This window comes from Octodon degus, unplaced genomic scaffold, assembly GCF_000260255.1.
Source record: "Octodon degus isolate 3935 unplaced genomic scaffold, OctDeg1.0 scaffold00005, whole genome shotgun sequence".
Lineage (NCBI taxonomy): Eukaryota > Metazoa > Chordata > Mammalia > Rodentia > Octodontidae > Octodon > Octodon degus.
In genome coordinates this window covers 28,677,775-28,704,821 of record NW_004524581.1, presented here as the reverse complement: position 1 = coordinate 28,704,821, position 27,047 = coordinate 28,677,775, and the positions used below count along the sequence as shown (strand labels likewise).

The 27,047-nt window shown below is 52.5% G+C and overlaps 1 protein-coding gene across 6 annotated transcripts in view; it reads left to right on the top strand.

Moving 5' to 3' along the window:
- Positions 1 to 26,396, top strand: part of Brpf3 (bromodomain and PHD finger containing 3) — a 33,321-nt gene extending 6,925 nt beyond the window's left edge. For 2 of the 6 annotated variants that reach the window (XM_004624190.2, XM_023720403.1), the window contains exons 3-13: positions 1,375 to 1,531; positions 3,724 to 3,855; positions 5,555 to 5,683; positions 5,976 to 6,288; positions 6,989 to 7,285; positions 8,955 to 9,461; positions 12,476 to 12,569; positions 16,587 to 16,684; positions 19,188 to 19,285; positions 23,109 to 23,263; positions 24,293 to 26,396. In XM_004624190.2, the coding sequence (XP_004624247.1) occupies positions 1,375 to 1,531; positions 3,724 to 3,855; positions 5,555 to 5,683; positions 5,976 to 6,288; positions 6,989 to 7,285; positions 8,955 to 9,461; positions 12,476 to 12,569; positions 16,587 to 16,684; positions 19,188 to 19,285; positions 23,109 to 23,263; positions 24,293 to 24,476 (2,164 nt within the window). In that variant the 3' untranslated portion in view covers positions 24,477 to 26,396. Of the gene's footprint in view, positions 1 to 1,374; positions 1,532 to 3,723; positions 3,856 to 5,554; positions 5,684 to 5,975; positions 6,289 to 6,988; positions 7,286 to 8,954; positions 9,462 to 12,475; positions 12,570 to 16,586; positions 16,685 to 17,252; positions 17,419 to 19,187; positions 19,286 to 23,108; positions 23,264 to 24,292 lie in introns of those variants that run through there. The other 4 variants (XM_023720406.1, XR_002822041.1, XM_023720416.1 and 1 more) reach the window with 4 other exon arrangements.
- Positions 26,397 to 27,047: the final 651 nt, after the last annotated feature.

Here is a 27,047-nt window from a genome sequence, read left to right as displayed (position 1 = left end):
GAATGTGAGAATGTAAGTGAAGCACTTAGTACAGAGGCTGGAAGATAGTAAGTGCTCAATAAATGGTGGCTGCTGCTGCTCCTGCTGCTGCTGTTTATTATTATTCTTTTCCCTACTTGCACAATGCTGTCGGACCCTCTCTGGCCAAGAGGTGGTAGAGGGAGGGGGCTGCCTGCGTCTGGGCAGGTGTGCTTGGCATGGGCGTTGGGAATCTGTCCTTCGGGGAAAGGCCTAGGCCTTGGATTTTGTAAGCTTGGCTTTGGGGCAGGAATGTCTGACCGGAGGTGAGCAAGGCCGAGTTGAGCAATGTCCAGGTGCCCATCGTTAGGGTCCCTCTGTCTTGATTAACCACATTTATCTTTCTTCCAGTTGCGGGGTGTGTGGGGGAGATCAAAGCAGAAGAAATACCACAGGGGCCCTGAGGCCTGGCTTACCCTCTGAAAAAGCAGTTTGGGGATGTCCCATGGTGGAGAGGTCATGGATTCAGATCGCACTCAGACTCTCCCATCCTGTTAGCTGCCTTCATTGCTCTGACAGTTAATTCAATCCCTGTCCCTAATCAGTCTTCCCGTCTTTGGCAATGTACGAATAATGTTGTTCCTATTACAGTGTGTATATTAGGATAAGGATTATGTTCTCTCTTAATTCCTTTTTTTTAACTGCCTTGCCTTTCCCCCAGGTGTTACTTATTGGCTCAAACCCTGACCATAAAACTTATACCCTTAGATCCTTTTTTTTTTTTTCCCATTTGGTTCCAAGCTATGTTTTTCTTTTTCTTTTTCTTGTGGTACCAGAAATTGAACTCAGGACCTTGTGCTTGCCAACAAGTTATATTTTTAAGCCACTTTCATTTTTACTGTGAAAAACCAGAGGTCATGCCGCTCTTAGGGTTTGCATCTGGGAGCAAAAGCAATAGTTCGCTATGTTTTCTTTCCAGCGCGGGTCCTACGCTGCCCCTCACCACAGGAGACAGGAAACTGGCCACACTGCCCATAACTTACTCAAGTTCCTGTTATATTTTGCTGCCTTTCTGAAGAGAATGGGGGTGGTCTTGGAATACAGGCCTATTTCTCACTTAAAACAGGGGATGTAGGGGTCCAGGACCACAGGAAACAGGGTCACGGAGAGGGTTCTTTTGGAGGGTTAGGGCTACAAGACAGGAAGTGGAAAAGCAAATGAAATACTTCTTGTTGCATCTGAGCTGCTTAACTTTGCTGTCCTTTCAAGGCTTTCTCTGAGGTCAGGCACTTGGCCACTTTGTTCTGTGTTCTTCTGTAAGGTTCAGAAATGAACCAGGGTTTGGATAGAATGCGTGGGCTATCATCTGGGCTGCCCACTGACCCTGTCTTTCACTTCCCTGTGCCTCTACTCAAGGTTGAACAAGATCTGTAGTGGTCTCTCCTTTCAGAGGAAAACCCAGTTCATGCAACGGCTTCACAACTACTGGCTGTTGAAGCGGCAGGCACGGAATGGCGTTCCCCTCATCCGGCGTCTGCACTCTCACTTGCAGTCCCAAAGAAACGCTGAGCAGGTAGGTGCTGTGGTGGGGGGAGATGGAGAGGAGTGAGGGCTGGCCCCTGGCCCTGAGCCCTGTGTGGAGCCTTTGCCTCCAGGGGGCCACCCCGTCTCTGGGTGACCATCCCAGGCACAGCGTCCATTGCTGCAGAGGTCTTCAGAGGGGACAGCAGCCCCTTCTGGGTGAGAGAGGCTTGACTGAGGAGCAGGTCCAGGAGAGCGGAGGCTGTCCCGGCTTCCCTTGTGTATAGGGCCAGTGCTCCGGCCACAGTAGCAGGGAGGAGGTGGGCCGTGAGCGTAGAGAAGAAGGCCCCTTTTCTCAAGACCCTGCACTGATACCGCCACCTGCCAAAAAGTGTGACCTTGTAAAGGCACGAACTTATAATCTTAGAGGGGGCACAGCCTGTTGTGCATTTGGGCTCGCCATTAGCTGCTGGAGCTGCTGCTTGTGTAAGGTTTCCTGCTCCTAATGTCCCTTCTGTTCTCATCTTCCGTTCTCCATCCTCCTTCACCTGCTTTGGTACTAGTCTTTAACTCTTCCCACACTGATGCTCCAGAGAAGAAGCAATCCTTTGTGTGACGCTGGTGCTTGAGTATTCCATCTCAGAGTACGTTTGCCTTTTGTAACTACGCTTCCGAAAGGCAGGCGAGTATCTGCTCGCCCTTAAGCCCTTGGCCCATGTGCTTTCCTGAAGCCCCCCTAAAACATCACTGACCTCCTCCCAGCACATCTTTCCCTAGAGTGTCACTGTATTGACTGTCCAGGTACAGTTGGCATTGCCTGTCACCATGTCTAAGAGCTCCAGCGAGGCACCACTTTAAGTTTTTGTCCCTGTGACTGCACCCTGGGTTGATTCTGCTTCTTGCTCCTTGAATGTTCCCTACAGCTTTGTTGCCTGCTTGTTTGCTTGGAAAGCATGCTCGCTGCATAGTTAGATGTAACTGTGGCAATAGCTCCCGAGTTTTCGATTTTTCGTTTTGTTCTTTACCCCCTCCTCTCATTTCGCCTTCTGTCCCTCTGGGCTATTTCCATGTTGTTACTTATAACTCCGATCTTGGAAACTGAATCCATTATCTTATTCTCAGTAAACTTTCCCCCTATTTTTGTCAAAGTACCTCCCTTCTGACCTCATGGGGTGTCCCCACTGGGGAATTACTTTCGATTCTTCCTCCCATAATGGGTCGCGGTTAATCATCCTCTAGGCTGGTTTGTGGGACTTCCATTGCACAGTTAACCAGCCTCCCCAGGTCCCTAGATCTCAGGGGTAGCATTCTATCTAGGTGGCCTTCAGCCTGTAATTCTTCCTGTCTTGCTCACATACCATTTTCCATGCTGTCAATTCTTTTTCCAGAATATACTCTTCTGCTCCAGGCGGGGTGAGTCCAGCCTCTTGCCTGGCGTTTGAGGCTTGTTGCTACCTGGATCCTGGGGCTCCAAGGCTTTCGTGGTCCTCCAGGTTCTGGCTCAGGCTAGCCCATTTTGCTCACTAAGCAAAGACTCATTACTTATGCCCCACATTTCTGCCTGTCTTGCCCTGTCAGTACCAGAAGAGGCTTTGCCTGTCTGCGTCCACCATTGTAGATGGTGGATCTCTGCTCCTGTGAGATTACTCCCCCCACCCCCCCACCGCGCAAGCATTTCCTACCGAACTCCGCCTGCCCTCTATTTTGTAACCTGTCATCATTTTACATTCAGTTTACACTATCAGTTTTTGTCATAATTATTCTAATAGGTGCTTGTGTTTCAGACCCTGGGTCTCTTCCTTCCCCCAGCAACTCTCTTTTAGGACAGTGTCCACAGCTTTTTGTTGTTTTACCAGACTCTGTTCAAGCCACATTGTATGAGCTAATAGAAAACAATTTTGCTTTGTTTTGTAGCCAAGCCAAAGCTCTAGGGTGAGATTCTTTCCACCCCTGAGGTGTCTATTAGTTTTCTTCTGAAATTCTTTGCAGCCCTGAGGGCCTCAGCAGATCTGGGCATCCCTGGGGGTAGGCAGAAAGAGCCAGTGGCTCCCTATGTGGCAGCCTTCCCGTGCAGCAGTGGAGAAACACTGAAAGCCTCAACAGGCAGAGGAGGGTCCTGGGGAGAGAGCTGGGTCTAGGAGGGGGACGGGATTCATGTGTGCTGGAGCTGGCTGAGTCTGGAACGGGGAGAGGACCTCGGGCTGGAAGGAGGCTCCCAGCCCCTGTGCCTCTTGCCTTCTGCAGCGAGAGCAGGACGAGAAGACGAGCGCAGTGAAGGAAGAACTGAAATACTGGCAGAAGCTCCGGCACGACTTGGAGCGGGCGCGGCTGCTGATTGAGCTGATTCGGAAGAGGGAAAAGCTCAAGCGGGAACAGGTAAGCAGTGGTCCCGGCTCCAGGGCTCTTGCTCAAGGTTGTTTTTCCCCACTCCTAGTGTGACGTTGGGAGGCCCAGGAGCCCTGGCCTGCTGCCAGCTTTCTGTCCCCCTTTCTGCCCCAGTGCTGCAGGCCCCAGTCTGCCCACTGCACTATGGTAGGTATGGTTTTGTGGTTCAGCAGAGCTTCGTATATCATAAGCCTCGGCACATTCCTAGGGCTTCTGCTTGAGGATGTTTAGAGGAGCAGCTGTGAGTACCCTGAAAAGCTTGTCGGGCTGTTCTCATGAGTATCGCTGGTTGAGGAGCAGTGGCCTGTACCTTCCAAGCCTTCTCACGTGGCCCTTACACATTTCCAGTCTCAAATTCTTTGACATGTCTAACCTCAGTTCCAAGAGAATCTGCGCCCAGGAGCGTGGGAAATGTTAAAACGGGTGGAGCATACCTGTAGGGATGCAGGCCCTGGCCCCAGAGTGGGGTTAAATCCTGGCTCTGGGATTCCCTACCTGTGTGACGTTAAGCAGCTTGCTTCATCTCGTGGTGCCTGCATCCCTCCCCTGTGACATGGAGCCAGAGGTGCAGCTTTCGTCACGGTGTTGTAAGGAGTCAATGACTGTGTATGGAAAAGGATCTTCTAGGCCAGGAACAGAGCAGCACAGCACCTGCCTGGCAGGTGCGAAGTCCTGAGTTCGATTTCTGGTGTGGGGAAAAAAATCTTTGAACAGTGCAGGTATGTATCAAAGGCTGTGGAAGTATCAGCTGCTGTCATGTTGTTTCCACTGATGCTCTTTGTCTTGCTAAAGCGTCTACTGTGCTCACACGCACAGCAGAGAGCACAGTACTGTTAATTGAATGGATGGAGCCAGAACTGTTCTCTTTGGTCCAGGAATAGCAGCTGCTACTCACATGGTTCAGAGGCCCGAGTTACAAATGGTCCTTTTCCCAGCCCTGTATCACTGCTCACCTCTAGCATGCGCCCTTCTGCAGCAGGTCAGGAGCCTGGGTCTCCGCCTCCAGTCCTGGGCAGCCGTAATCGCACTTAGCATGGGTGCCCTGGGAGGCATCCTGCAGGCTCCTCCGTAGCTTCTTTGTAAAATAGCTCATCTTTGTCTGCCTCACACATTCACTTCCGTAAAGTGCTTCAAACATTGCCTGGTACTTAGTATGACGTATACAAGTGTTACCTGTTATAGTCACAGTTACTTTGCTACCTTAATTAAGCCTTGATGTGGGGATTGATATCTAGAAGCATTCATAAAATGGCAGCTGCTTTAGTTTGCCTTTTGCTGTAACAAAATGTCACTGACTGGGTAATTTATAAAGAAAAGAAGTTTATTTCAAATGGGTCATGACACTGAGGTGGGAAGTCCGAGCACAGAGTCTGAGGAGCTCTCGCTCCACATTAAGTCTTGGTGGAGAAGCAGGGCCAAGGCCACAGTAGTGGGAGAGGCCGCCTCAGCAACAGGCTGCCCTTGCAGGACCAGCGGGCCCACAGGTGCTCCAGGCCAGTGGGGACACCCCTCTTGTACTCCACACTGGGGCTGAGGGGCAGCACCTCGGCTTTTGGCAGTGGAGAGCTCCTATAGCACTTAGCTCAGTTCCTGTGAAAATTCGTGGTCCGTGACAGAGGGCAGTCAGACTGCGGAGAAGTTGGAGTGCTCCTTGGCAGGGATGTCCTGGTCACCTCCCGTCTTCCTGCAGGTCAAAGTCCAGCAGGCTGCCATGGAGCTGGAGCTGATGCCGTTCAATGTGCTGCTGAGGACCACGTTGGATCTGCTCCAGGAGAAGGATCCCGCGCACATCTTTGCTGAACCTGTCAACCTAAGTGAGGCAAGTCTGTCCCCTCACCCCCACCTCACCCCACCCCTGGCCGCCTGCTTCCCCAGCAGCACCCTGAGTTCAACACAGGGTCACTGTAGGCCAAGGAGGGATTGGGCCACAGGGAGCACAGGGGTGAGTGGGTGTGGTGCCAAGCCAGGCCAGGATACTTGCTGAGGTGAGGGTAGCTGGAGGCAGGGTGGGTCAGGCCACACAGAGAGCGGGAGGCCACAAGTGCCCGAGAAGGGTGCGCCTGTTTGGCTAGTAAATGGTTGTTGTAATTGTACAGGTTTTATATGTTTAGGTTCCAGATTACCTGGAATTCATATCCAAGCCAATGGATTTTTCTACTATGAGGCGGAAGCTGGAGTCCCACCTGTACCGCACCTTGGAGGAATTTGAGGAGGACTTTAACCTTATAGTTACCAACTGCATGAAGTATAATGCTAAAGACACAATTTTCCACCGAGCAGCTGTCCGCTTGCGGGACCTGGGAGGGGCCATCCTACGGCATGCCCGGCGACAGGCAGAGAACATCGGCTATGACCCCGAGAGGGGCACCCATCTGCCAGAGTCGCCCAAATTGGAAGACTTTTACCGCTTCTCCTGGGAAGATGGTGAGAAGTCTGGATGGGTGGGGAGGAGAGGGGCCAGGAGAGACCCAGGAACAGAGTGCAGGGAGCCAGGGCTCAGGGCGGGCCTGGGGACCGTAGCGTGGACTCCAGAGGCCAAGCTGAGGCAGGCACAGGCTGTGGCTGGAATAGTTCCGCGATTGAAGTGGAGCCAGGCTGCTGAGCACTTCTTGAGTAGTCAGAAAGGGGAATCAGGTGCTGCCGCCTGTTTAGAAAGCTGAGGTCCCGCCAGGCTCTTCTCCCGGCTCCCCTCTGTGTGGCACTGGAGCGGGGGCAGGGTTGTAGACTGCAGGGCGTGTGGTCATTCGGAAGAGTGCAGGTGGAGGACCAGAAACAGAAGCGCCTCTGCACCTGCACGGCCTGCCCCGCGCTCTGCTTCTCCACGCAGCAGCCAAACAGTCCCTCTGGCCGGGGGATTGCCAAGCTGCCTTGTGCCTGCTCCACGGAGCCCTAATCGTGACTGTCAACTGCTTCCTGCAGCTGTTTCCCACATTCTGACCTTGCTCCCCTGTGGCTACCTTCCGGAAAGCGGTGTCAGAGGGCTGAGGGCCCGCGATGACGCCACTGGAAGCCACTGGCCTGGGCATTCCAGGAGAGTCTTTTGCATCCGAAGGACTCAGTCCCTTTCCTTGCCCTGGGCTGGGCAGGTCCTTGAGCCCCTTCTGTCCTCCCTTCTCCCTGGCAGTGGACAACATCCTCATTCCAGAGAACCGGGCCCATTTGTCCCTAGAGGTGCAGCTGAAGGAGCTGCTGGAGAAATTGGATCTGGTGAGCGCCATGCGGTCCAGCGGGGCCCGTACCCGCCGTGTCCGCCTGCTGCGCCGGGAGATCAACGCCCTTCGGCAGAAGCTGGCACAGCCGCCCCAGCCACCCTCCCTGAGTAAGACAATGCTCAATGGAGAGCTGCCCGCAGTGCCCCAGCGGGATGCAGAGGTGCTGGAGCAGGGCTTACAGGAGGAGCCGGAAGACGATGGGGACAGAGGTGAGAGCGATGCCGGGGAGGTGGGGAGTGGGGGCCACGCTCATAGCTGCCGGGAGAGTCCTTCCCTACTCAGGTCTAGCCCCGTGGGAGGTCAGTAAAAACCCTCGGAAGAGTCACTGTTCCGTACCGTCCTCAGGGGATGATATTAAGAACACTTCATAATTAGTAGAGACCAAGATTTATTTATCAGAGTAAAGGTTGTCTGTTACAGGGGGCTGGGTGCCTGATGGCCCCTGGTGTGGCTGATTGGTTGCTGAATTGTGGGGAATTCAAGGAGTACCTGGTGCCAGAGCTCAGCAGCTGCTTACTAGACATGTAGGAAACCTTATAGTATTTTGCACTTGATGTGGCCATGTTATACATTCCAGTTAGGTATCTGCCTGCCTTTTGCCACCGTGGAGAGAGGCTCTCAGGGCAAGTTAGGTTGGGCTGCAGGGTTTCAGCCAAAAGACAAGAGCATACACATGGCCCAGGCTCTGCAGCTGCCTCTTGATTTTGGCCACAGCTCACCAAGTCTATAGGCTCATCCCAAGCGGAAAGGCCAAGCTGCAAGGGAGCCGGACAGTGATCCTCAGAAACACAGGAGCCTTCAGCTGAGCTATGCTGTCTTTCATCAGGGGACAGAGTAGTCACCCTTGCTCCTGCTCTTGGATGAGAGCCTGGGACTTGGAAGAGCCTATCATTCACATAATCCTAAACTTAGGGGCTATTTCTGGTGGGTAGGGGTCCAGCTTGCAGGGAATGTCCATTGTGGTTTTGCTTGGCTGGGAATAGGGATTTGCCTGAGAGTTTGCATGTGGCACTGGGGGCGTTGTGTGTGTGTGTGGCTCTGCAGCTCACCATGGGGCAGTCAGCGTGTTGTTATGTGTGCCACTCATAGGTGCTGGCAGGGCGGTCAGGCCCAGTAGACCAGCTGTCGTACATACCCTAGGGCAGTGATGGCGAACCTTCCAGAGCCCGTAGTGATAGAAGCAGCCCACGTGGCGCATGTGCCATAGGTTCACCACCACTGCCCTAGGGTTTCAAAACAAAATTCCCAGCCTCGCTTCTCGGAGATTTAGATGGGCTGGCTGTGTGGTGGGTGTCTCAGTGCTTTACGGTTTCAAGGAGCTGGGTCAGCAGGCCTGCTGGAGAGCCCCTGAGGTGACTGCCTGGGTCTGTTTTCCACGTCTGTCATTTTATTCTTTCTGCCCTCTCTACTTACTTTTACTTGGATGATGTGAAACAAAATGGATGGCAGATAAGAGAACACTTGAGTGGAGTGAGAAATGCAGGCCCCTGCTATGCCGAGCTGAAGCATAACCTACTCTCTGATGAAGCACTGACCTTTTCAGGTGCGCGGTGGTAGTTTGCAACTCTCACTGCATTAGACTCACCTGGTATTTAGCTTCAGCTGGTCTGGGATGTCCTGTAAGCATTAGAATTTTTAAGAAACTTCCTAGGAGGTTCTAATATGTAGCTAGGGTTGAGAGATATTTATTAATATAGGTGAAAATATTTATTAGTGTAGTGTCTTACATTCTCTTTGCTTTAGATGTAAGACCTGGGATGTGTCTTCAAGTCTCATAGCAGCCCGTGCTTTTGGTCTGTGGCTCTCAGTGTCAGTATCTGGTGTGTAGGGGCAGACTCCTTCTAAAATGTTCAAGCAGGTTCTCTTTTTCTCTAACAGATGACTCCAAACTGCCTCCTCCGCCAACTCTGGAGCCCACTGGGCCTGCACCTTCCTTGTCTGAGCAAGAATCCCCCCCGGACCCTCCTACTCTGAAACCCATCAATGATAGCAAACCTCCAAGCCGGTTCCTAAAGCCTAGGAAAGTAGAAGAAGATGAGCTCTTGGAGAAAGCACCCCTACAGCTGGGGAGTGAGCCCTTGAACCACTTGCTCAGTGACAGTGGCATCAACAGACTGTCTCTTGTGGCCCCCGACAGCCCTGCCGATGCCCCTCTCAGTGGTGTGGGGCGCCGCACATCGGTCCTCTTCAAGAAGGCCAAGAATGGAGTTAAGCTCCAGAGGAGCCCAGATAGGGCCCCAGAGAATGGCGAGGACCACAGTGTGGCCGGCTCTCCCGCCTCTCCCGCCAGCACTGAGGATGAGCACCGTTCCCGGAAGCGGCCAAGGAGCAGGAGCGGTAGTGAGAGCGAAGGGGAGCGGTCCCCCCAGCAGGAGGAAGAGACAGGTGACCCTGCCTGTGCTTCTCGCTGCTGCTCGTCTGCTTTTTCGCTTTGCCTTGCCAGCCAGCGCCTGCCCCAGTGAGCCAGCTCCCTCTTGGCTTCTGGGCATGCCCTGGAAACACTGGGGGCTGTAGCTTGCACTGGGGCCTGGCACATGGGCCGTGGCTCAGGGAGGCAGATGTACTGGTGCTCTCGGAGAGCCAGAGTGTGTCCAGGGCTCTCTCTGGCTTGGAGGGGATGTATGTTGTGTATGATAAAGTGGTTCCTACCTCCATTTCAGTTCATTCATCAAGCACTGTCTTAGGTGGTGGGAGTAAAGCTCAGTGAACAGAACAAGCAAGAATCTCCTTTCAGAGGGGAAATAGACCTAAAGCACATGAAGTATCTTATATTAGCTTTGGGGAAAAACCCAGAAGGAAGGGAGGAATAGGGCACAGTGGCATTCGAGAGGGTAGCCAAGGAGGTAAAGATCTGAAGGAGCTGAAGGCATGAGCCGTTTGCCTATCTGGGGACAAATACTGCAGAAAAACAGATTAGCAAATGTGCAGCCCTGGGGTGGGACCGAGCCTGCCCATCCATGGAGCAGCAAGCAAACTTCGGCCAAGTTGGGGGTGGGGTGGGAGTGGGTCGTGGGGACTGGACCTACATGTCCAGCTTGAGCTGGTCACTGAGGATGGGGGCCACAAAGTATGCTCTAGAAGTGTCATTGTCTAGTAGAGAAAGTAGTCTGTACAGGACCGAGAAATCACCATGTGCCCAGGTGTCGAGTGGCAGGTAGCAGTGCAGGGCTGTTAGAGAACCTGAGCTGACCAGGCTGGGGCGGCATCCTGAGGAGGGTGAGCCAGCCCAGGGGTGAGGGCAGGGTGGGGCATTGCCTGGGGCCAAGCCCGTGTGGCTGGGGTGGGACTCCATTTGGGGACCAAGTACCAGACAGAGCGGGTTAGTCTGGGCGGGACAGGCTGCTCTGGGCCTTTGCTCCTTGTGTTTCTGTTGTGTCCTTTCATGTGGTGGCTTTGCACTGTGTGGCCAGCGCTTGGCTGTTTTGCTTTGTGTCTGTCATTTTGTTTACAACAATATCTTCTCTCCCCATCTGGTTCAAACTTACCTGTGCTGGGGCAGAAGGTTGATAGAGAGGCAGGAGCTTCAGGCCTGGGCTGAGTATGCCAGAGTTCAGATCACCACTTGTTATGAGCTATATAATCTGGGAAAATTTGCTTCTCTGGGCTTGTTTCCTTATTTTTGATACGGAAATAGCGGTAGCTACCTTGTAAGGCTCTAGAGAATCAGAAACAGTCTATATAAAGCCTTTAGCATATAACACGATGTTATTGCCGTCCTCTCTGCTATATATGGCTGAGCCAGACAGCTAAAAATGAAAACTCCTGCTGTCGAGAAGAGTCTGGACAGCAGGTCTGTTCTGCCCACGGGGCTGCTGCAGAGGAAACCTGTCCCTCCCCAGCGTCGCAGCTGCCTGGCACCAGGCACACTTCCATCCAACCTCAGTGGACATAGAAACAGGTGTTGATGCTCTCTAGGTCAGCTCGTTTTGTGCGAGGCAGGGTCTGGTTAGGGTGGGCACAGCTGGCCACCTGCTCTTCCAGGTGTGACTTCAAGGCTCCGTGTGCAAGATGCCTGTTGTGCTCTGCCGTCAGGTGACTGGCCCACTCTTCTCTGGGCGCGCTGCTAGAGTGGTGGCCTCAGGAGTGCCGTGAGACGTCAGATGCAGCCAGGCCACGTCGCCCGGTCACCGGCTCGCCTGACTCAGAAGGTTCCTGTGCAGGCAGATACTCTTTCCCTCACACTGCATAGTGTCCTCCACAAGGAAGGGGGCCTTAGCTTCACTCAACAAAAGAAGCCAAAAACGTAATGTGGAAAGAAACCAGTATTTTGGGTCCCCACCTAGAACCTGGGTTCAAATTTCCCGCCTAGAAATGTCTGGGCCACTCTAGTTCTGCAAGGTGCACTGTCCTCAGCTCAACCAGCATGGCAAGGTCGCCTGGGTGTGGTCCACATAGAGGCCTTATCATGCCCCAGCCTCTCCCGACAGCATCCCCAGAGAATGGGGCCAGCTGTTGCCAGCTGTGCAGTGGGCAGGGCACATATTGTTTATCTAAAGAGGCGAGGCAGGTGGAGGCCTCAGCTGGCCCCTGATAATGGAGGCTTTTTTTGTACCAGGAGTTGAACTCAGACCTTGCCCTTGTCCCATATGTGCTGTGCTGCTGAGGACATCCCTGGCTAAACATTGACATTTACAGTGTTTTGTTTTGTTTTTTACTAGGAATTGAACTCAGGACCTTGCACTTGCCAGGCAGGTACTGTGCTGCTGAGCTGTATCTCCAGCCCCTGAGGTTTGAAATTAGAAGCAGGGGCCAGAGAGATAGCTCAGAGGAATAAGCATCTACCTGGCAAACACAAAGACCCAAGTTTGATCTCCAGCCCCATGTGCCCATGCAGTCTTGGCCCTGATCTCCAAATCTGCCATCTTCGCCCCAGATATGTGTGCCCACCATCCAGCCCTGGAACCGGGCATGGTGGCGCATGCCAGTAATCCCAGCACTGGGAAAGTTGAGCCAGGAGGATGTCTGTGAGTTTGAGACCAGCCTAGGGGGCTACAGAAAATGAGCACAAGGCCAGCCTGAACTGCATAGTGAGACCTTTTCTCTAAAAAATAAAAAAGAAATTAGAAGCAGATCCGGGAACTTGGGAGCCCACCAGGTGGGGAAGCCTCACTAGTTTCCCCTGTGGCCAAATGACACTAGTCAGAATCAGCCGTGTGCAGTGTTTTCCTTAAAAGTAAAAAGATGGGAAGGGAGATGGAGCAACTGTCCATTGCCCGAGGCAGCGGTATTTCCCCCAGCCTTAATCTCTGTGCAGTTCTCTTCCACCACCTGTTTCCCACAGAGAGGAGCAGCCACCTCTCTTCCTCCCCTGCGCTTTCTGGGGGCAGCTGCCTTATGCTGTCACCTGTGTAGGGGGAGGGGAGTCCTACACACAGGCTCACGCTGTGTGTCCTTGGCAGGTGTGACCAATGGCTTTGGAAAACACACTGAGAGCGGGTCTGACTCGGAATGTAGTTTGGGTCTCAGCGGTGGACTGGCATTTGACGCTTGCAGGTAAGGACCTTGTCCTCAAAGCTCGGTCAGCAGTTACCGTCCCTCTCTTTAGTCACCATGCAGCCACAGGACGAATGTCTTCCTTCTTATCTTGGGTTTCACCATGCTATTTCCTGAGGCCTCTGGTGTGTAAGTAACTCTGGAATCTCCTAGGAAACGGGGTGACCCTTGTCTCCCAGGTCTGCTCCTGCTAAGAGGAGTGGTGTTGATGCTCTGTGTGGGACTGGCAGCCTGCCGTTGGGCTCTGAGCTGGGAAGTGAACGGCTGAATCTCCTTTGCAGGGGCGTTCTCGTGTGAACACTCCACCCACCACTCCCACTTGCGTCACCGAGCTGGTTACAGGCATGGTTTTTGTCCTCGGCCTCTTGGGTTCCAAAGCAATGGTCTCTCAAGGCGTGTGGTGTAGAAATAAGGGACGAGGACCTTTGGCATCGCCTCTCACTCGGACAAAAGCTCCAGCTCATCTCCCATCCTTGCACTGAAAAGGGGTGGATTTCTTGTGTCATTCTTTAACCTGGGTGATGGATTTCTGAGAATAGAACCTTAAAGTTTCTACCAAGTCCAAGTTTAGTGAGCCCCTGCCCTGTGGTCTTGTGTGTTAGTGAGACTCAGTCTGCACAGGAAAAATGACCAGTCCTAAAGGCTGATGTCATGGCTCGGGGTGCCTGGGCCCAGGGTTGGGGAGGATAGGTTTCCGGCAGCACCAGAAGGCCGCCTGTGTTTGGCACACTGCAGGCAGCTTGGGTGTGCCCTATCCTGGCCAGTGGGCTCCAGCTTGGGTTATGGGACACCCTTGGCCTAGACTGTCCTTGCTTCTGTTCCTTTGAGGTTTTCCTCCCACAGATGCTCACAGTTGCCCTAGCATGCTCTTATGTTCTCTCCCTCTTTCACCCTCCCTCTCTTCCTCTCCCCCTCTTCAAGCCTTCAGAGAGACATGAAAACCAAAGTTAGCAGCCATAGGGCGGAATCTTAGAAGATACCTTAATTCTGGTCCTGCATTCAAGTTCCAGGCTTCCTGCAGAGTCTAGAGACCTAGTTCATTGGAGTTGGAGTAGAAGCCAGGCCATCCAGCCCTCTCTGTTCCTTGACTAAAAGTGCCCTCCATGCAGGACACTGCCCAGTGGCGCGGGCCAAGGCGTAGGCTGAGCTTAGCCTGTTGATTCAGGCGGCGTTTGCCTTTCTGCAGAGCTGGGTACCACTGTTTTCACCGTGCTCCTCCTGCTTGATGTGGGACCAGTGCCCTTGGAAGGCATTTCCTCTTGAACTCAGTGGTTCTCCGTGGAATTTCAGGGTTCAAAATGAGATTCAAGGACCCCAAATGCAGGCTTTTTTCTCTATATTTTCCCTCTTCTGTCATAATAAGAAACAAAAAGGAAGCTCTTGTTTATTAGAAATTATGTCATCTCAAAATTAGAAAAACCTTGATGCAACAATGTGTTGCCCATTCCCTCTTCCTAGCCTGCCCTTTGGCTGCTCTTTTCTGCTGGTTCTGAGCAAGTTAGAGCCGCACTCTCGTCCTGCATGTTGCTTTTTTTTTTTTTTAGAGCAGAATATATTTATTGAGGGAGAGAAAGCTCCTGTCTGAGAGTGAGACAGGAGGGGGACCTGAGCGGGTACTTCGTCCGGGCAGTTGCACATGTTGCTTTTGTAACTCAGCGATCGTGCCTTGGCTGTGTGCCCACACTGACTGCTCTGGGTGTTGATACCGTATCTGTTCTTGTGGAACTTATCTTCTGGGCAGGAGGTTGAGTTTAAACCAGCAAACAAGATAGTTACAGATTGGGTGGCCTGCTGGGCCCGAGTCACCTGAGCAGGGGCTGGCATGCTGGCCAGGATTGAATCAGTTGTGCTTTTTGCTACGAATCAGAAACAGGCATTTTGGATGTTGTATTTGGTTGAGCTCCTGTTTCTCAGAGCTCATCGTTCTGTAGGATAACATTAAGTAACACATTAAAATTTACTGCCTTTCAAGTAGTAACCACAAGTGCCATTTTCTGAGGCTGTGGTGTGTGCTCTACTGAGTGCTTTGTGTGTATTGATTCATTAACTCCCCACAACACTGTGGGGAGCACAAACCTCAGAACAGTTAAGTGACTTAGGAGCACAGAATTAATGAAAAGAATTGAGTTTTAAGCCTAGGTGGTCTGGCCCCAGAGTTTAAGCTCTTACCTGCTTTGCTGTGCTCTTTCCTGCTATATTTGGAGGTATTTTCCCAGATTCAGGATGAACTTTGAAAGACTTTCCTAATAAAATTACTGGTACTTCACATCCGTGCATAATCTCAGTCTTCACCCATTTTGACTAATAAGAAAATACTTCCAACCTAACTACTCTTTACTTGAAAGATTATGATTCATGGGTTTTGATTAAGCAAAAATTTCCTTTTCCTTTTTCCCCCCTCTTTCCTCAGTACTGAAGATTGAACCCAGGGCCTTCACACTGAGCTATATTCCCAGTCCTTTTTAGTTATTTTGAGACAGGGTCTTACTCAGTTTCCAAACTACTCATGTTAGGCTCAAGCCTGACATCTTCCTGGTCCAGCCACCCAGAGTGTTGGAATTACAGGGGGCACCACCGTGCCTAGCCGCAGAGTTCTCTTAGTATGTGGTAAAGTCAGTTCTGACCCAGTAAAATAGAGTGTCTCACTCTCCAGCTATTCTTACCCCTGGCTGTTACTTATCCAGGGCTTCTGAGGTATTTTGTTTTATGCAACTGATGACTTATCTGTTAAGCTTTTTTTTGGGACAGGGTCTACAGGGTCTTACTATGTACGGACTTGTAGAGATCTGCCTGTCTGTGTTCAGCCTTCCAAGTGCTGGGAGTACAGGTGTATGCCACCACACCCAGTCTTTTTTTTCTTTTTAATTTGAAAAAGTGATATAGCAGTAATACCTTTTGAAGTTTAGGTAGAAAAAAGACCTATCCACATCCTTGTCCAGGGGCTCTCATGTGGCCATATGCTAGAATTGCACATGGATCCACACTGATGGTTGGGCGGCCTCATTTGTATCACTGCTGTAGTATTGCTATTCACAGATTTGCTTGTTTCTTTCTAGGCTTTTTCTAGTATATATTTTACCTCTGTTGTAGCCATGTTTTAAAAAATGGGTATACTTTTTAGTTAAAAAAAAAAATCTCTAAGAAAAGCTTCACATATAAACTATTTGGAAGTGAGAAGTTTTGTTTTCAATTTAAAAATGTCTTTTCTAATTCTGAAAGTATGACATGTCCATTATAGAAAATTTGGAAGAGAGACAAATTTTTGTACCTCAAAAATAAATGCTTTCTAATGAAATAGCTCATAGACCACAAAGTAAGGAATTCTGGGCAAATACAATGTGGCCACTGTCTAACTTTCTCATTGCTGGGATAAAGTACCTGGCCACCCATAATTTAAAAGAAGAAAGGTTTATTTAGCCCACAGTTTGTAGAGGTTTCAGTCCATAGTCAGCTGGCTCTAAGGCAGGGCGGCAGGTCCGAGGAGCCTGGCAGTGGAGAAGCAGCTAGCCCTCCTTTCCTTTTCTATTCTATCCAAACTACAAGCCTATTGGTTGATGCCATCTACACCCAGGGCAGGTCTTCCATCTTCAGTAAATGCATTCAGTCACAACCAGAACTATGCTAACCCAGTTAGTGGTCAATGCAGTATCATACCCAGTCAGTACCAGGAGCCCCACCTATAAGTGTATGAGGCTTCAGGGGACATCTGGATAGAAGCCATAACAGCCACTGCACATGACAAGTGCTGAGCTTCTGGAAGCATTGACAAGTGACAGGTTTAGTCTGTCGAGGACCTTCCAGGCTCATCCCTTGCATATTATGAAATGATTCCTGTCAACCTGGTGGGAGCTTCCAGGTGGGAAGTATGTCGTGGCTCAGTGTGAGTGGGGAAAGTTGAGAAAAGCATCCTCCCTGATGGTTTCTGCAGCTCCCCACCTGCCCACGGTGGGAAGTTGCAAGTGGCGAGTTGGTCGTTGGAGCTGCTCATTCACCCCTCTCTCCATGCTCTGTGTGCAGCGGTCTGACACCTCCCAAGCGCAGCCGTGGGAAGCCGGCCTTGTCTCGAGTGCCCTTCCTGGAAGGTGTGAACGGAGACTCCGAGTACAACGGCTCAGGTGAGGAGCAGTGGTAGGTGGAGCTGGGGGGCCAGGCCTTCCCAGGCGCCATTGCGGCAAGCTGCTGTGCTTCTGGAGCACAGAACTAGTCCGCCACCCCCGAGCACCCTGAACCCTTGGACGCGGGCCAGAGAGATGGCCTGAGCTCCTAGGTCATTCATACTTCCCTTTAAAAAGTCTTAAATGTGAATATGTAATATTTGCCCATGGTAACAGGAATCTGCAAGGTAGCCAGGGGCACGTAATGATAGCCCGCACTCTCTTCCTGGAGCACCAGTGTTGGCGTCTGCTTTGGTGCCCTTACGGAGGTGCTCATGAATAGAGAAGCTAGAACTTGTGTGTGTGCTTCAGAAAGTGGCAGATATGTCCCATGTCCTCATTCCTCTGTGGTACTGTTTTTTTTTTTTTTTTCCAGTTAATAAAATACTTTAGCGATCCTTCTTTGCTCTGTAGTGGCTGCCTAGTGTCCTGTTATAGGAGCGCCTATAAGTTTAGCCACCCATAACTTTAGATACTTAGGTTCTTTTCACTTAGTTCTATTGCTTTGAGCAACTTTATGTGTGCATAGGTCATCCTGTACTCATGAAGAGAATTCCTGTGGAAACAGAATTGTTGGCTGGAGGAAATGTGCATTTGTAATTTTGATGGAACCCTGGAGCTCCATGGATCTTGTCTTCTTGGACCAGTGGAGTGGATGGACAGGACAGGGCAGGGGTGGCGCCCTGGTACAGCAGGTGCAAAGGGGGCTGAGCTCACCCAGGGCAGCCCCGGGCAGTCCAGGGGCTGTCCTTGAAGCCTGCATCTAGCACACCAGCTGTGGGCTTTCTCTTCCCCTCCTGCTTTTCCCCAGCTGCTTTCCCCTCCGATAGCCTCAGTTTCTGGTATGTGTGTGTGTGTGTGTGTGTTGATGAGTGTGTGCTTGTGCGTTTCATTACTCTGTGACTGTCAGCCCCCAGAAGGCAGGACTTGTGTCCAGATGAATTTGGGCAACATCTAAGTTCAAGACCAGGAGTGGATTGGCACACTTGGAGCTTCTGGTGGTGACATTTCATTCTTATTTTTAAAATACACATACTTAAAATGATGCCAAAATAAATTTTAAAAGGGAATTGAGCTCTCATAGTTCTGTCATCTCCACACAATTGTCTTCATTTCTCCGTGTTGCCTTCTGTTTATTTAGGCACATTTTTAACAAAGTGCTAATCCCAAACACATGTACTTTTGTACTCTGCTTTCTGTACTGTTACCTCATACTTTTTCCATGCGGACACACAAGCTTTCTGTCTCGTGTTGTGGCGCCCTGGGTCTAACAATGCAGTGTGTGTACCTGGTCTGCTAACGGCTTAGACTTGGTTCTCTCGGACTTCTGACATTGCACATGATGTGGAAAGCCCACATTTTTGTTCAAAAACAAAAATGTTTATTTATTTGAAAGTTATTTTTCTTAGAATAAATAACCAAGGAAGGAATTTACTGGGGAGCAGATGGCTCATATGTTTTCTTTTAATGGCTCAGAGACGCACGGCCAGGTCACATTCCGCTGGGCGTTTAAAAGTTGTAAGAGTGGAATTTTTCCTTGGAAATATAATTGCCTCGCTTGGAGTTTGGGTCTTTTTTCCCTTGGTCGAGTGCAGTCGCCTCCCTGCTCGCTCCCAGTCTGTAGATGTTGGGAGGGAAGAGGGGTCCCTCTGGGGCCCAGGAGCACAAGCAGTGTCAGCGGCAGGTGGGACAGTAGTGTGAATAAGGTGCTGGCAGGGACACGCAGGGCTGCCCACCTGGGTGCTTCTGCTGCTGTGCGGCCCGGTGTCCCAGATGGCCCGGTGTGATTTGGTCAGAGAAGAACCCATGTAGCAGGTGCTTTTCCTGGAGTGCCCTTTCTAGGCCTCTTTTTCCACAAAGCCTCTGCCCTGAGAACTCCCTGCTCGGGACCAAAGATTGGGGTGTGGCTCTGCCCGAGTAGGGCAGGGCCCTCCTGCCAGCTGTGGGGAAGAGGCAGTTTCATCTTCCCAGGGAAAGTCAATCTAGGGCTCATGTTCACGGTTGGTGAGCTATAGGACTGTCTGTCCGTGAGCTTAGAATGGTTTTTTTGTTATTTTTTTTTAAATGGTTAAAGGGAAACTCAGAAGTTTTATGACATGTGAAAATGCATGAAATGCAAACTTCATTGTCCAGAACAGGGTTGTATTGGCCACATAGCCACAGTCACTTGCTTTTAGAGTCTGTGGCCACTTTGATACTGCAGCTGCAGAACTGACTAGTTGGCTCAGAGACTGTGAGGCCCATAAAACCTAAGCTGTGTGTCTGGCCACTGACAGCTCATTTGCCCACCTCTGATCCAATCTAGGAATTTCTCCTCAGGAAAAGGTAGGGAAAAGGAAGGGTGGAGGGGATGTTGCCGACTCATTACTGGGCCACCCCAGTCATCTGGAAGCCACAAGCAGAGCTTCTGGGCATCATGCCAAGTCCCCTTTGGGCACTGTCTCCTCCCCTCCCCCACCCCCAGGCAGAAGCCTCCTGATGCCCTTTGAAGACCGCGGAGACCTGGAGCCCCTGGAGCTGGTGTGGGCCAAGTGCCGAGGCTATCCCTCCTACCCTGCCCTGGTGAGTCTGCCCACATGCCCGCTCCTCATCCCGGGCGGCTTGGCCCGGCCCGGCCTTGCCTTGCCTTGCCTTGGGGGCTTATCTGATTGGCTGGAGCCAGCAGAGTGGTGGGGGTCAGGGTGCCTTTAGCTGTTGAGGGGTGGGGGGCTTGCCCTGGCCTTTGTGGGGCAAACCAGCAAGGCTCCCAGCTGGAAGAACTTTAAGAAGGCTTAAAGTGGCCGGACAGAAACGAGAGCTCTTAGGTAGCATTTTAATAGCATTTTTTATTTGCTTCCACATTAAAGTAATATGAGCTTAATGTAGGAGATTTGAACCGCTCTTAACAGTGCTTAGATGTCTGGTTGAACATCTGTCATGCTCTAGTCTTAGAAGAAGGCATGGTTATTCCTGTTTTGGAAGGAAGGAAGGAAGGTCAGCCACCTCGTCAGTGGCGGGCTTGGGGTCTGAGCCCGTCGCTCAGAATGTGTGTTACCAAAGCTTGAGTTCTGCGCCGCTGAGTTGAGCGTCATCCAGTCTCTTAGTGACAAGCTGGCATGCAAGCAGCCTTCCTTCAGGGCATAGAGCTGTGCACATGCGAGGCCGGACACTGTTCTTAACCTCCTTTTCACCTAACAGCACACCAAGAACATGCACGGTTCATGCCATTACACACTCTTTGTCAATGACATTGGATGACCACATCCACCTCAGTTGTGCCCGTGTGCCATAGTTCATTCATCCCCTGGTTATTTAGATTGTGTGAATTTTTCACTATAATAAACAGTTGGCAATAAATACTGTAGCTTTATCTTTCTGTATATCCACAATTGTCTCTTCACAGTGATTTCTTAAGAATGCCTTCTAGGGGCTAAGTCTGGACAAAATATGGATACAAGTTGCCTGAAAGTTTGGGTTTATATTCCCCACAGCAGTAGCTCAGCTTCGCTTGTCTTCCATGATAGCGGTAGCTAAGACTTTTGTTTTTACCTCTGTTATTTCTTAGAGCTCTTTTTCTCAGTAGGGAAGGGAATGTCTAGCTGCTGTGGAAGATGCCACTGATTATAAACCTTAGGGCCTGTCAAGACCATCTGGAGGAGCTTTTTAAGCAGCACATAGGCCCAAGTTAGCTCCACCCTAGGACAAGCTAGATTCTCTGGGGTCAGAGGGAGGCAAAGGGTATTTTTTCCAAAGCCTCCTGCATGGTGTGACCCTTGGGATCCCCCACCTCCTCCCCCAGGCCCTTGGAGCTTTTAGCTTCTTCCTGCCCTACCCTGCCTGTGGCTCTGGAGCCTAACTCACAGCCCCACTAGGTGAACGGGGCTGGAGTTCTGCTCCTGTTGCACAGGTAACAAAGCGTCCCCTAGGGGCCATACAGGTTGCCTTGCTCTCCCTGGCAGGGGCAGGCACAGAAAGGCGCGCTGTGATCTCACAGTGGGAGAAGCTGGCCCAGGGGTTGCCTGACTTCACAAGGCTGGAGCCCTCAGCGCTCGGTCATTACAGATGTGGTCAGGGTTGTGTGTGTTTAGGCTTCTCATCATGACTCTTTCTTAACCTCATGATGCACAAATATATATTCAAGACTCATGCTGTTTTAAGATTCCTTTTTGTGGACGGCAGCAGCATCAGAGGTCAAACCCAGGACTTCACATGTGCTAGACGACCACACTCCCCCTAAGCTGCTGCCAGTTGTCTTCGTCCTCACACGGCCTCATTCATGGTGAAAGACATTCAGCCACCACCTGTATATGACTGTGTCTCTTGTGTCGGTGTGTGCTGCTGCAGTCCTTTTCCTGAGCATACTGCAGTATGTATGTGGGCACTGCATTGTGTTTTAAACTATTTTAAGCCTTTGTCTTTTCTTTCTTTCTTTCTTTCTTTCTTTCTTTCTTTCTTTCTTTCTTTCTTTCTTTTTTTTTTTTAGATTGGTCCCATGGGGGCCAGGGAGATGGCTGAGTAGAATAGGCACAAGGGTCGCATGGTGTTGCCCAGGCTGGACTATAATTCCTACACTGAGGTGACTGCCCTGTCGGCCTCCCAAGTAGCTGGGACTATCATGCGTGCCCGTGTCTGGTCTAAGTCTAATCTTTTAAATAAATACAGTATTTTTGTTTTCTTGTAAAATGTAGCACATTATTAACATTTTTTAAAAATTGGGTAGGGGGAGGGCCCGCCAAATAGCTCAGCGGATTAAATAAAGTGCCTGCAAGCAGCACAGGGGCCAGAGGTTCGATCCCCGGGCCTACCAGGCCAGCCCCACTGAGACAGCAATTGAGACTTGGCGTGGTGACGTGTGCCTGTAATCCTGGTTCTTGGGAGGCTATAAACAGGTGGATCACTATGAGTCCCATCTAGTAGTGACACCTGAACAGCCTGTAGACCCTTCCCTAAAATAATAAAAAATAAAAACGGGGGGAGCATCACAAACCCTATCATTCTAACAAGCTGACTCAGGTCCTTATGTCATTCTTTTTACTGCGTGTTCACCCAGTACAGTTGTAGTAGCGCATGTGTACACGTACCGTCCAGTGTGTCGTTTGTGTGCTTCGCATCTGCATAGCCTTCTCTGAGTGAATGGACCATTACTGTTGGGGGATGGGAAAGCTCTCCGCAGGAGCCACCATGTCCAGCTTGCTCTTGCCCTCCCGTTTTCCCCAGTCCCCTCGCCATGAGTGTCTCAGGGTTATGGTGGAGGCCGGGGAGGGCTGTGTGGTCCTCATTAGGACCCTGAGCTCCAGCCCTGGAGACTGGGGGAGTTTTTTGACCAGTGACACCACTGGCGGCGGGCTGAGTGTGGTTCCTCTTCAGAGTAAGCTCTCCAGGGCACCTGCCTTAGCTGGTCATGAAAGGGATGTGGGGACACTGGGCAATGCCCAAAGGGGACGAATAAAAGTAGTTCATTCTGAGGAAAGGCCACTGGGATAGGGTGTAGGCATTAAAGTTACTCCAGCCCCAGAGAGGCTGCTTCCTCGTGTGTTTCCGAGGTCTCTGGCTCCATGCACAGGAATTGAGAGCCAGCTTCTTTGGACTCAGGTCATAGCCAAGACCCGACTTGCCCAGGCGTTGGGTTTGGGTCCCAGCCATGGCTTCAGCAAGCCCCTTCCTTCTGTGCTTGGCTTTTCCTCTGCCAATGAACCTCTGCCACTCCTGGCATCAGCACGCGATTAAGTGTAATCAGGTGTGGACAGCTTGGACGTGTGGAAAGTGCTCCACAGACCTGGAGAATTAGTGGTGTGCTGGCGCTTCCAGGCGCTTTGCTGAGGAAGTGCTCTGAGCCAGGCAGGGGACACTGGGTGCTGGGATCCAACCTGAACAGGACAGGCCCAGCTCGTGCACTTCCGAGACCACAGCACCGTGTTGCTGGCCCCGCAGGCTCAGGCTGCCAGCTGTGCACAGGTCTGGGGGTGGCACAACTGCCGCAGGAGGGCTGGCGGGCGTCGGGTGGGATGCCCCCTGTGGATGCCGAGCCCTGGGGCCATGGTGCCTGGGCAAGGCCCTTGAGCACTTGCAATGAATTGCAGGCTCTAAAGGGAACTTGACAGGCAAGAAAATGACCTCTCCCTGCCTGGCCAGGTGTTGCCTACCTTGCGTGCTTCCCAGTACCGTCACAGCTCTGGGCCCACAGGCCGTGCAGCAGCTCCCTCTTCAGGACTGGCTGGGCAGGGCTGGAGAGCGAGGGCAGCAACCTGGGGCAGAGCTGCCACCCACCACGGTGTGAGAGGGCCAGGGAGATGCCACCTCCTCCATCGCTTGGTGTGGGCAGAGCCCGGCCTCTGTGTGGCTTCAGTGTGGAGTGCTGCCCAGGTGAGCCCCCCTCCTGAGCACCCGTCTCCCTCTCTCCCTCCAGATCATCGACCCCAAGATGCCCCGGGAGGGCCTCCTGCACAATGGCGTCCCCATCCCTGTGCCCCCGCTGGACGTGCTGAAGCTGGGCGAACAGAAACAGGCCGAGGCTGGAGAGAAGCTCTTCCTTGTCCTCTTCTTTGACAACAAGCGCACCTGGTGAGTGCAGGGCACCCAGCAGAGGATAGACGCTGTGGCAATTGGCAGGTGTGGTGTGGTGCTGCGGTTCCTGGGCAGCCAGCTGAGGCTGCAGTTGACCACAGGCCAGGTGCAGAGAGCATGCCCAGGGGAGGACACAGCAGTAGCAAACCTGAATGGGGCTGAGCCCAGCCTCCAGTGCACTTAGGAGAGCTGTTGGCCGTTAGGCTGTATCTCTGTGCCCTATGCCACTGGCCCTGGGGGCCCTGCAACCTCAGGCCAGGCAGCAGCTGTGGTGGTGACTCCTGGAGAGGGACTGGGCGGTGCCCCGCAGCTGCCAGCGGTGAAAAAGTGCATTTCAGGCCTGCAGGGCACCCTACAAAAGGGACTGCTCTTCACTGCTTATGCCCCTAAAGGTGCCTTGGCACTAGCAGGAGGGTGCTCTCTCCCCTGCTTCCACAGAGGGAGGAGGTGGCAGTGACTGGTAAGGACAGTAGCCACCATGTATTGATCAGTAGCTTGGTGCTTATCCTTTGGCTTTTCCTGCTCACATCTTAACGCCCTCAATCCATTTCTCATGTGGGCAGGCAGAGGCTCAGAAAGTCAAGAGCCCAACCCTACTGCTCAGCAGGCGTTCACGCCTAGCTCTGACAGCGCAGGCTGTGCGCCCAGCCACGTGAGAATGAGCTGGGGCCGTCAGTGCACACGCATGTGCACACACACAGGCAAGGCTCAGGAGACCGAGGGTGCCTGGCATTAGCTTTTCTTCCCAGCCTGAGTGTGCCAGCTCCCACAGGCACACGAAGCCCAGACCCCGCTCCTCGGGCTAGAGAGCAGCCTCTTGTGACTCCAGGACTCGACAACCCTCGGAGCATAGAGGGCTCAGGGGACGACCTGGCTTCTAGCCCCACATGTCTGGCCTACCTGGATCTGGGGCGCCTGCCTGGGGCATCCGCCCTGTACCCTTTGCTGGACCTTGCTGGCCGGGGGTGCTCAGAGGAGCCCGTCTGGGCCCCAGAGTGCAGCCTCTGAACTGTGCTTGCCTTTCAGGCAGTGGCTTCCCAGGGACAAAGTGCTGCCCCTGGGTGTGGAAGACACGGTGGACAAGCTCAAGATGCTAGAAGGCCGCAAGACCAGCATCCGCAAGTCGGTACAGGTGGCCTACGACCGCGCCATGATCCACCTCAGCCGGGTCCGGGGCCCCCACTCCTTCGTCGCCTCGAGCTACCTGTGAGGCTAGGACTGACCCTGCGTCTGCCTGCCCTGCATTGCTGGGCCTCTCCCTGGGGCATGGAGAAGCCCCTTCAGCCCAGCCAGACGTGTAGCTGGCAGCTTCCCCCTCAGGGTAGCCCGGGGGCTAGACTGTGTCTGCACTAAAGGGAAGGCCCCCGTTTTGACCATTCACACCATTCCCTGGAGGACCTGCTGTGTGCCAAAACCTGCCAGGGCTTCCTCTGGGCTGCTCCACTGAAGAACCACTTGCTGTGGGCTCGGCCAGCCCGGCGCTGGCCCAGGCTCAGGCCCAGGCCCTGAGGTGAGCAGTCTGGGCTCCTCCTTGGCCTGCCTGGCTCCCTCCCCCATCCCCCCGGGGCTGCCACTTCTCTGACCCTGACCCCAGAGGTGCTGTGGGTGCCTGGGGCCCTCGGCCTCCCACCGAGCTCCCCAGCCCTCCACCCACCTCCCCTCAGTCTTCCACACTGAGGCGCAGGCTCCCTGTGCCCCCTTCCCGTCCTGCCTCTCTTGTGCCAAACTGACAGAACCATCACCAAACTCGAGCTTTCTTCCACGTCTCCTTCCCTTCACCAGCTGCTCTGCTAGCTGGGTGTCAGGGCCCAGGCAGAGGGCAGCCTACCCCCAGGACCCCTACACCCAGAGACCCCCACTCCTGCTGCCGATCTCGAGGCTGGTGGAGCGTGCCCTCTGCCAGGCCTGCTGTGGGAGGGCTGGCTGCTGTCAGCAGGCCAGGCTGGGGGGCTTGCGGGGGCTGGGCCTGGCAGGAGCTGGGCCTCTCGCCCCGCCCCCGCCCCTTCTCCTCTTCCCGGGGGCCGGGCCGGCGGGTGGCATGCGCTGCCCTGCCTTAGCTTCCGCCAGTGCCCTCCCAGCCAGGGCCAAGCAGGGATCGCAGCCCTGCTCTCGCACCTGTCTCCTCCCTCTTTCTCTGTCATCTCTTCCCCGCCTTCACCTTCTCAAAAATGGAAGGAAAAAAACTGTGAATGGGGAACGCTGACTGACAAACCAACACAACTTTCCGAGGCTTCCAGGTCTGCTCTCGGGTCGCTCCTTTCACCTCGTAAGCACCAAAGTCGCAGGGCCCGGCTGCAGGCCACTGATCGCCATGTTGATTTTTAACTCGATGTTCTTTTTAATTGTTTTAAATTTTTCACAGGGGAGTTTTGGACAAAACAAAGTCACTGGGGAGTTCACTGCCATTTTTACACACTTCAACTTTTTAAAACTGCAAGCAACGACACACCAACTTCTTAAACATTTGGGACATGAGCCAGAGTTTAAAAGGGAACCGACAAAACTCACACAGGATGGGATCTGGGATTTTGTACAATAATAAAAACAATAGAGCATATGGCTAGGGAAGGACATGGTGTATATAATTGTAAAATACTGCTCTAAGTTATTCAGGCCTCCGCTTTCCATTGCTGGAGTTGCCCCCCCGCCGCGGTGTGGTGGGCTGGAGGAGCCCCCACCCCTCTCCCCAGGTAGTTGGTCTGCTGTGGGCTCTGTGGCCTTTGTCTAAACCTGTGTCGTGAGATCCCGGGGCTCTCTCCCTCGCTCTTTCTGCGTATGTCTAGCTCGCTCTTTCCTCACACTCTCTTCTTAGTCTCTATTTTTCAGTCTCAATCTTTCAGTCTCTGAGTCTCATTTTTAAAATGCTCTTTTAGAACAGGAAACGGCTGAGACCCTGCTGTGGCACGGGCCTCCGTGTCTCTGTCACGTCTGCTGTGAAGCACACGATGCTCTATTTATTGTAGAAAGTGACTTTATTTGCTTTCTAGAATTGTTTATAACAGATGGTATAAGAGAGATAATAAACAAAAATCTATGCCTGTAAAGAATACAGAAGTTAATTTTCCCTACTATAATATGACTGTCGGAAACTTATTTTCTCTCTGAGAAATAAATGTTCTAATGGGCAGCAGTCACTGTGCCGTGTCTGGTGTGGTCACTGCCAGGCCCGAAGCTGGGGTCATCTGGCTGTGAGGACCCCAACTAGAGAAGCTTCTGGCCGTGGCCCCAGGAGGGCTGTGGAGGAGACCCCGAGCCTTCCCTCCAGGGCAGTGCTGCCTTCTGCATGGGGCAGGCCACCCGCCAGGCCTTGGCGTGCCTGTGGCCATGGTCCTCTAGGAGCCCCTCGTTCGCCTGGGGGGTGGCCCTGGCTCAGGAAGGTAGGGCCCCTGAATCCAACTGCAGGGGCTGACCAGAGGCTGGTGATGTGAGCGTCTAGCTTAAAGCTTTGTCACCAGTTGTGTGACCTGGGGTACAATAGATGTCATAAAGGACCCTAAAGCCAACGCAGGGCGTCCTGGTGGCTGGCAGCATCTGTGGAGGATTTGAACAGGAAAGACTCCTTGGAGCTTGGCAAATAATTCAGCCTCAAGCAAAAGGAAGGAGCTGTTGATTGACCAGAGGGGTCAAGGGGCTCAGAGGAGGCAGCGTTTAATCTTGGGTAAGTCAGAGTTAAGAGGCAGGTAGGAGCCCAGGTTGGAGGTGTGGGGGTAGTGGAACCCACTAGGCCACAGACTGGCTGAGGAGGGCATGTGAGGCTGGGAAGGCCCACATGCAGAGGGAC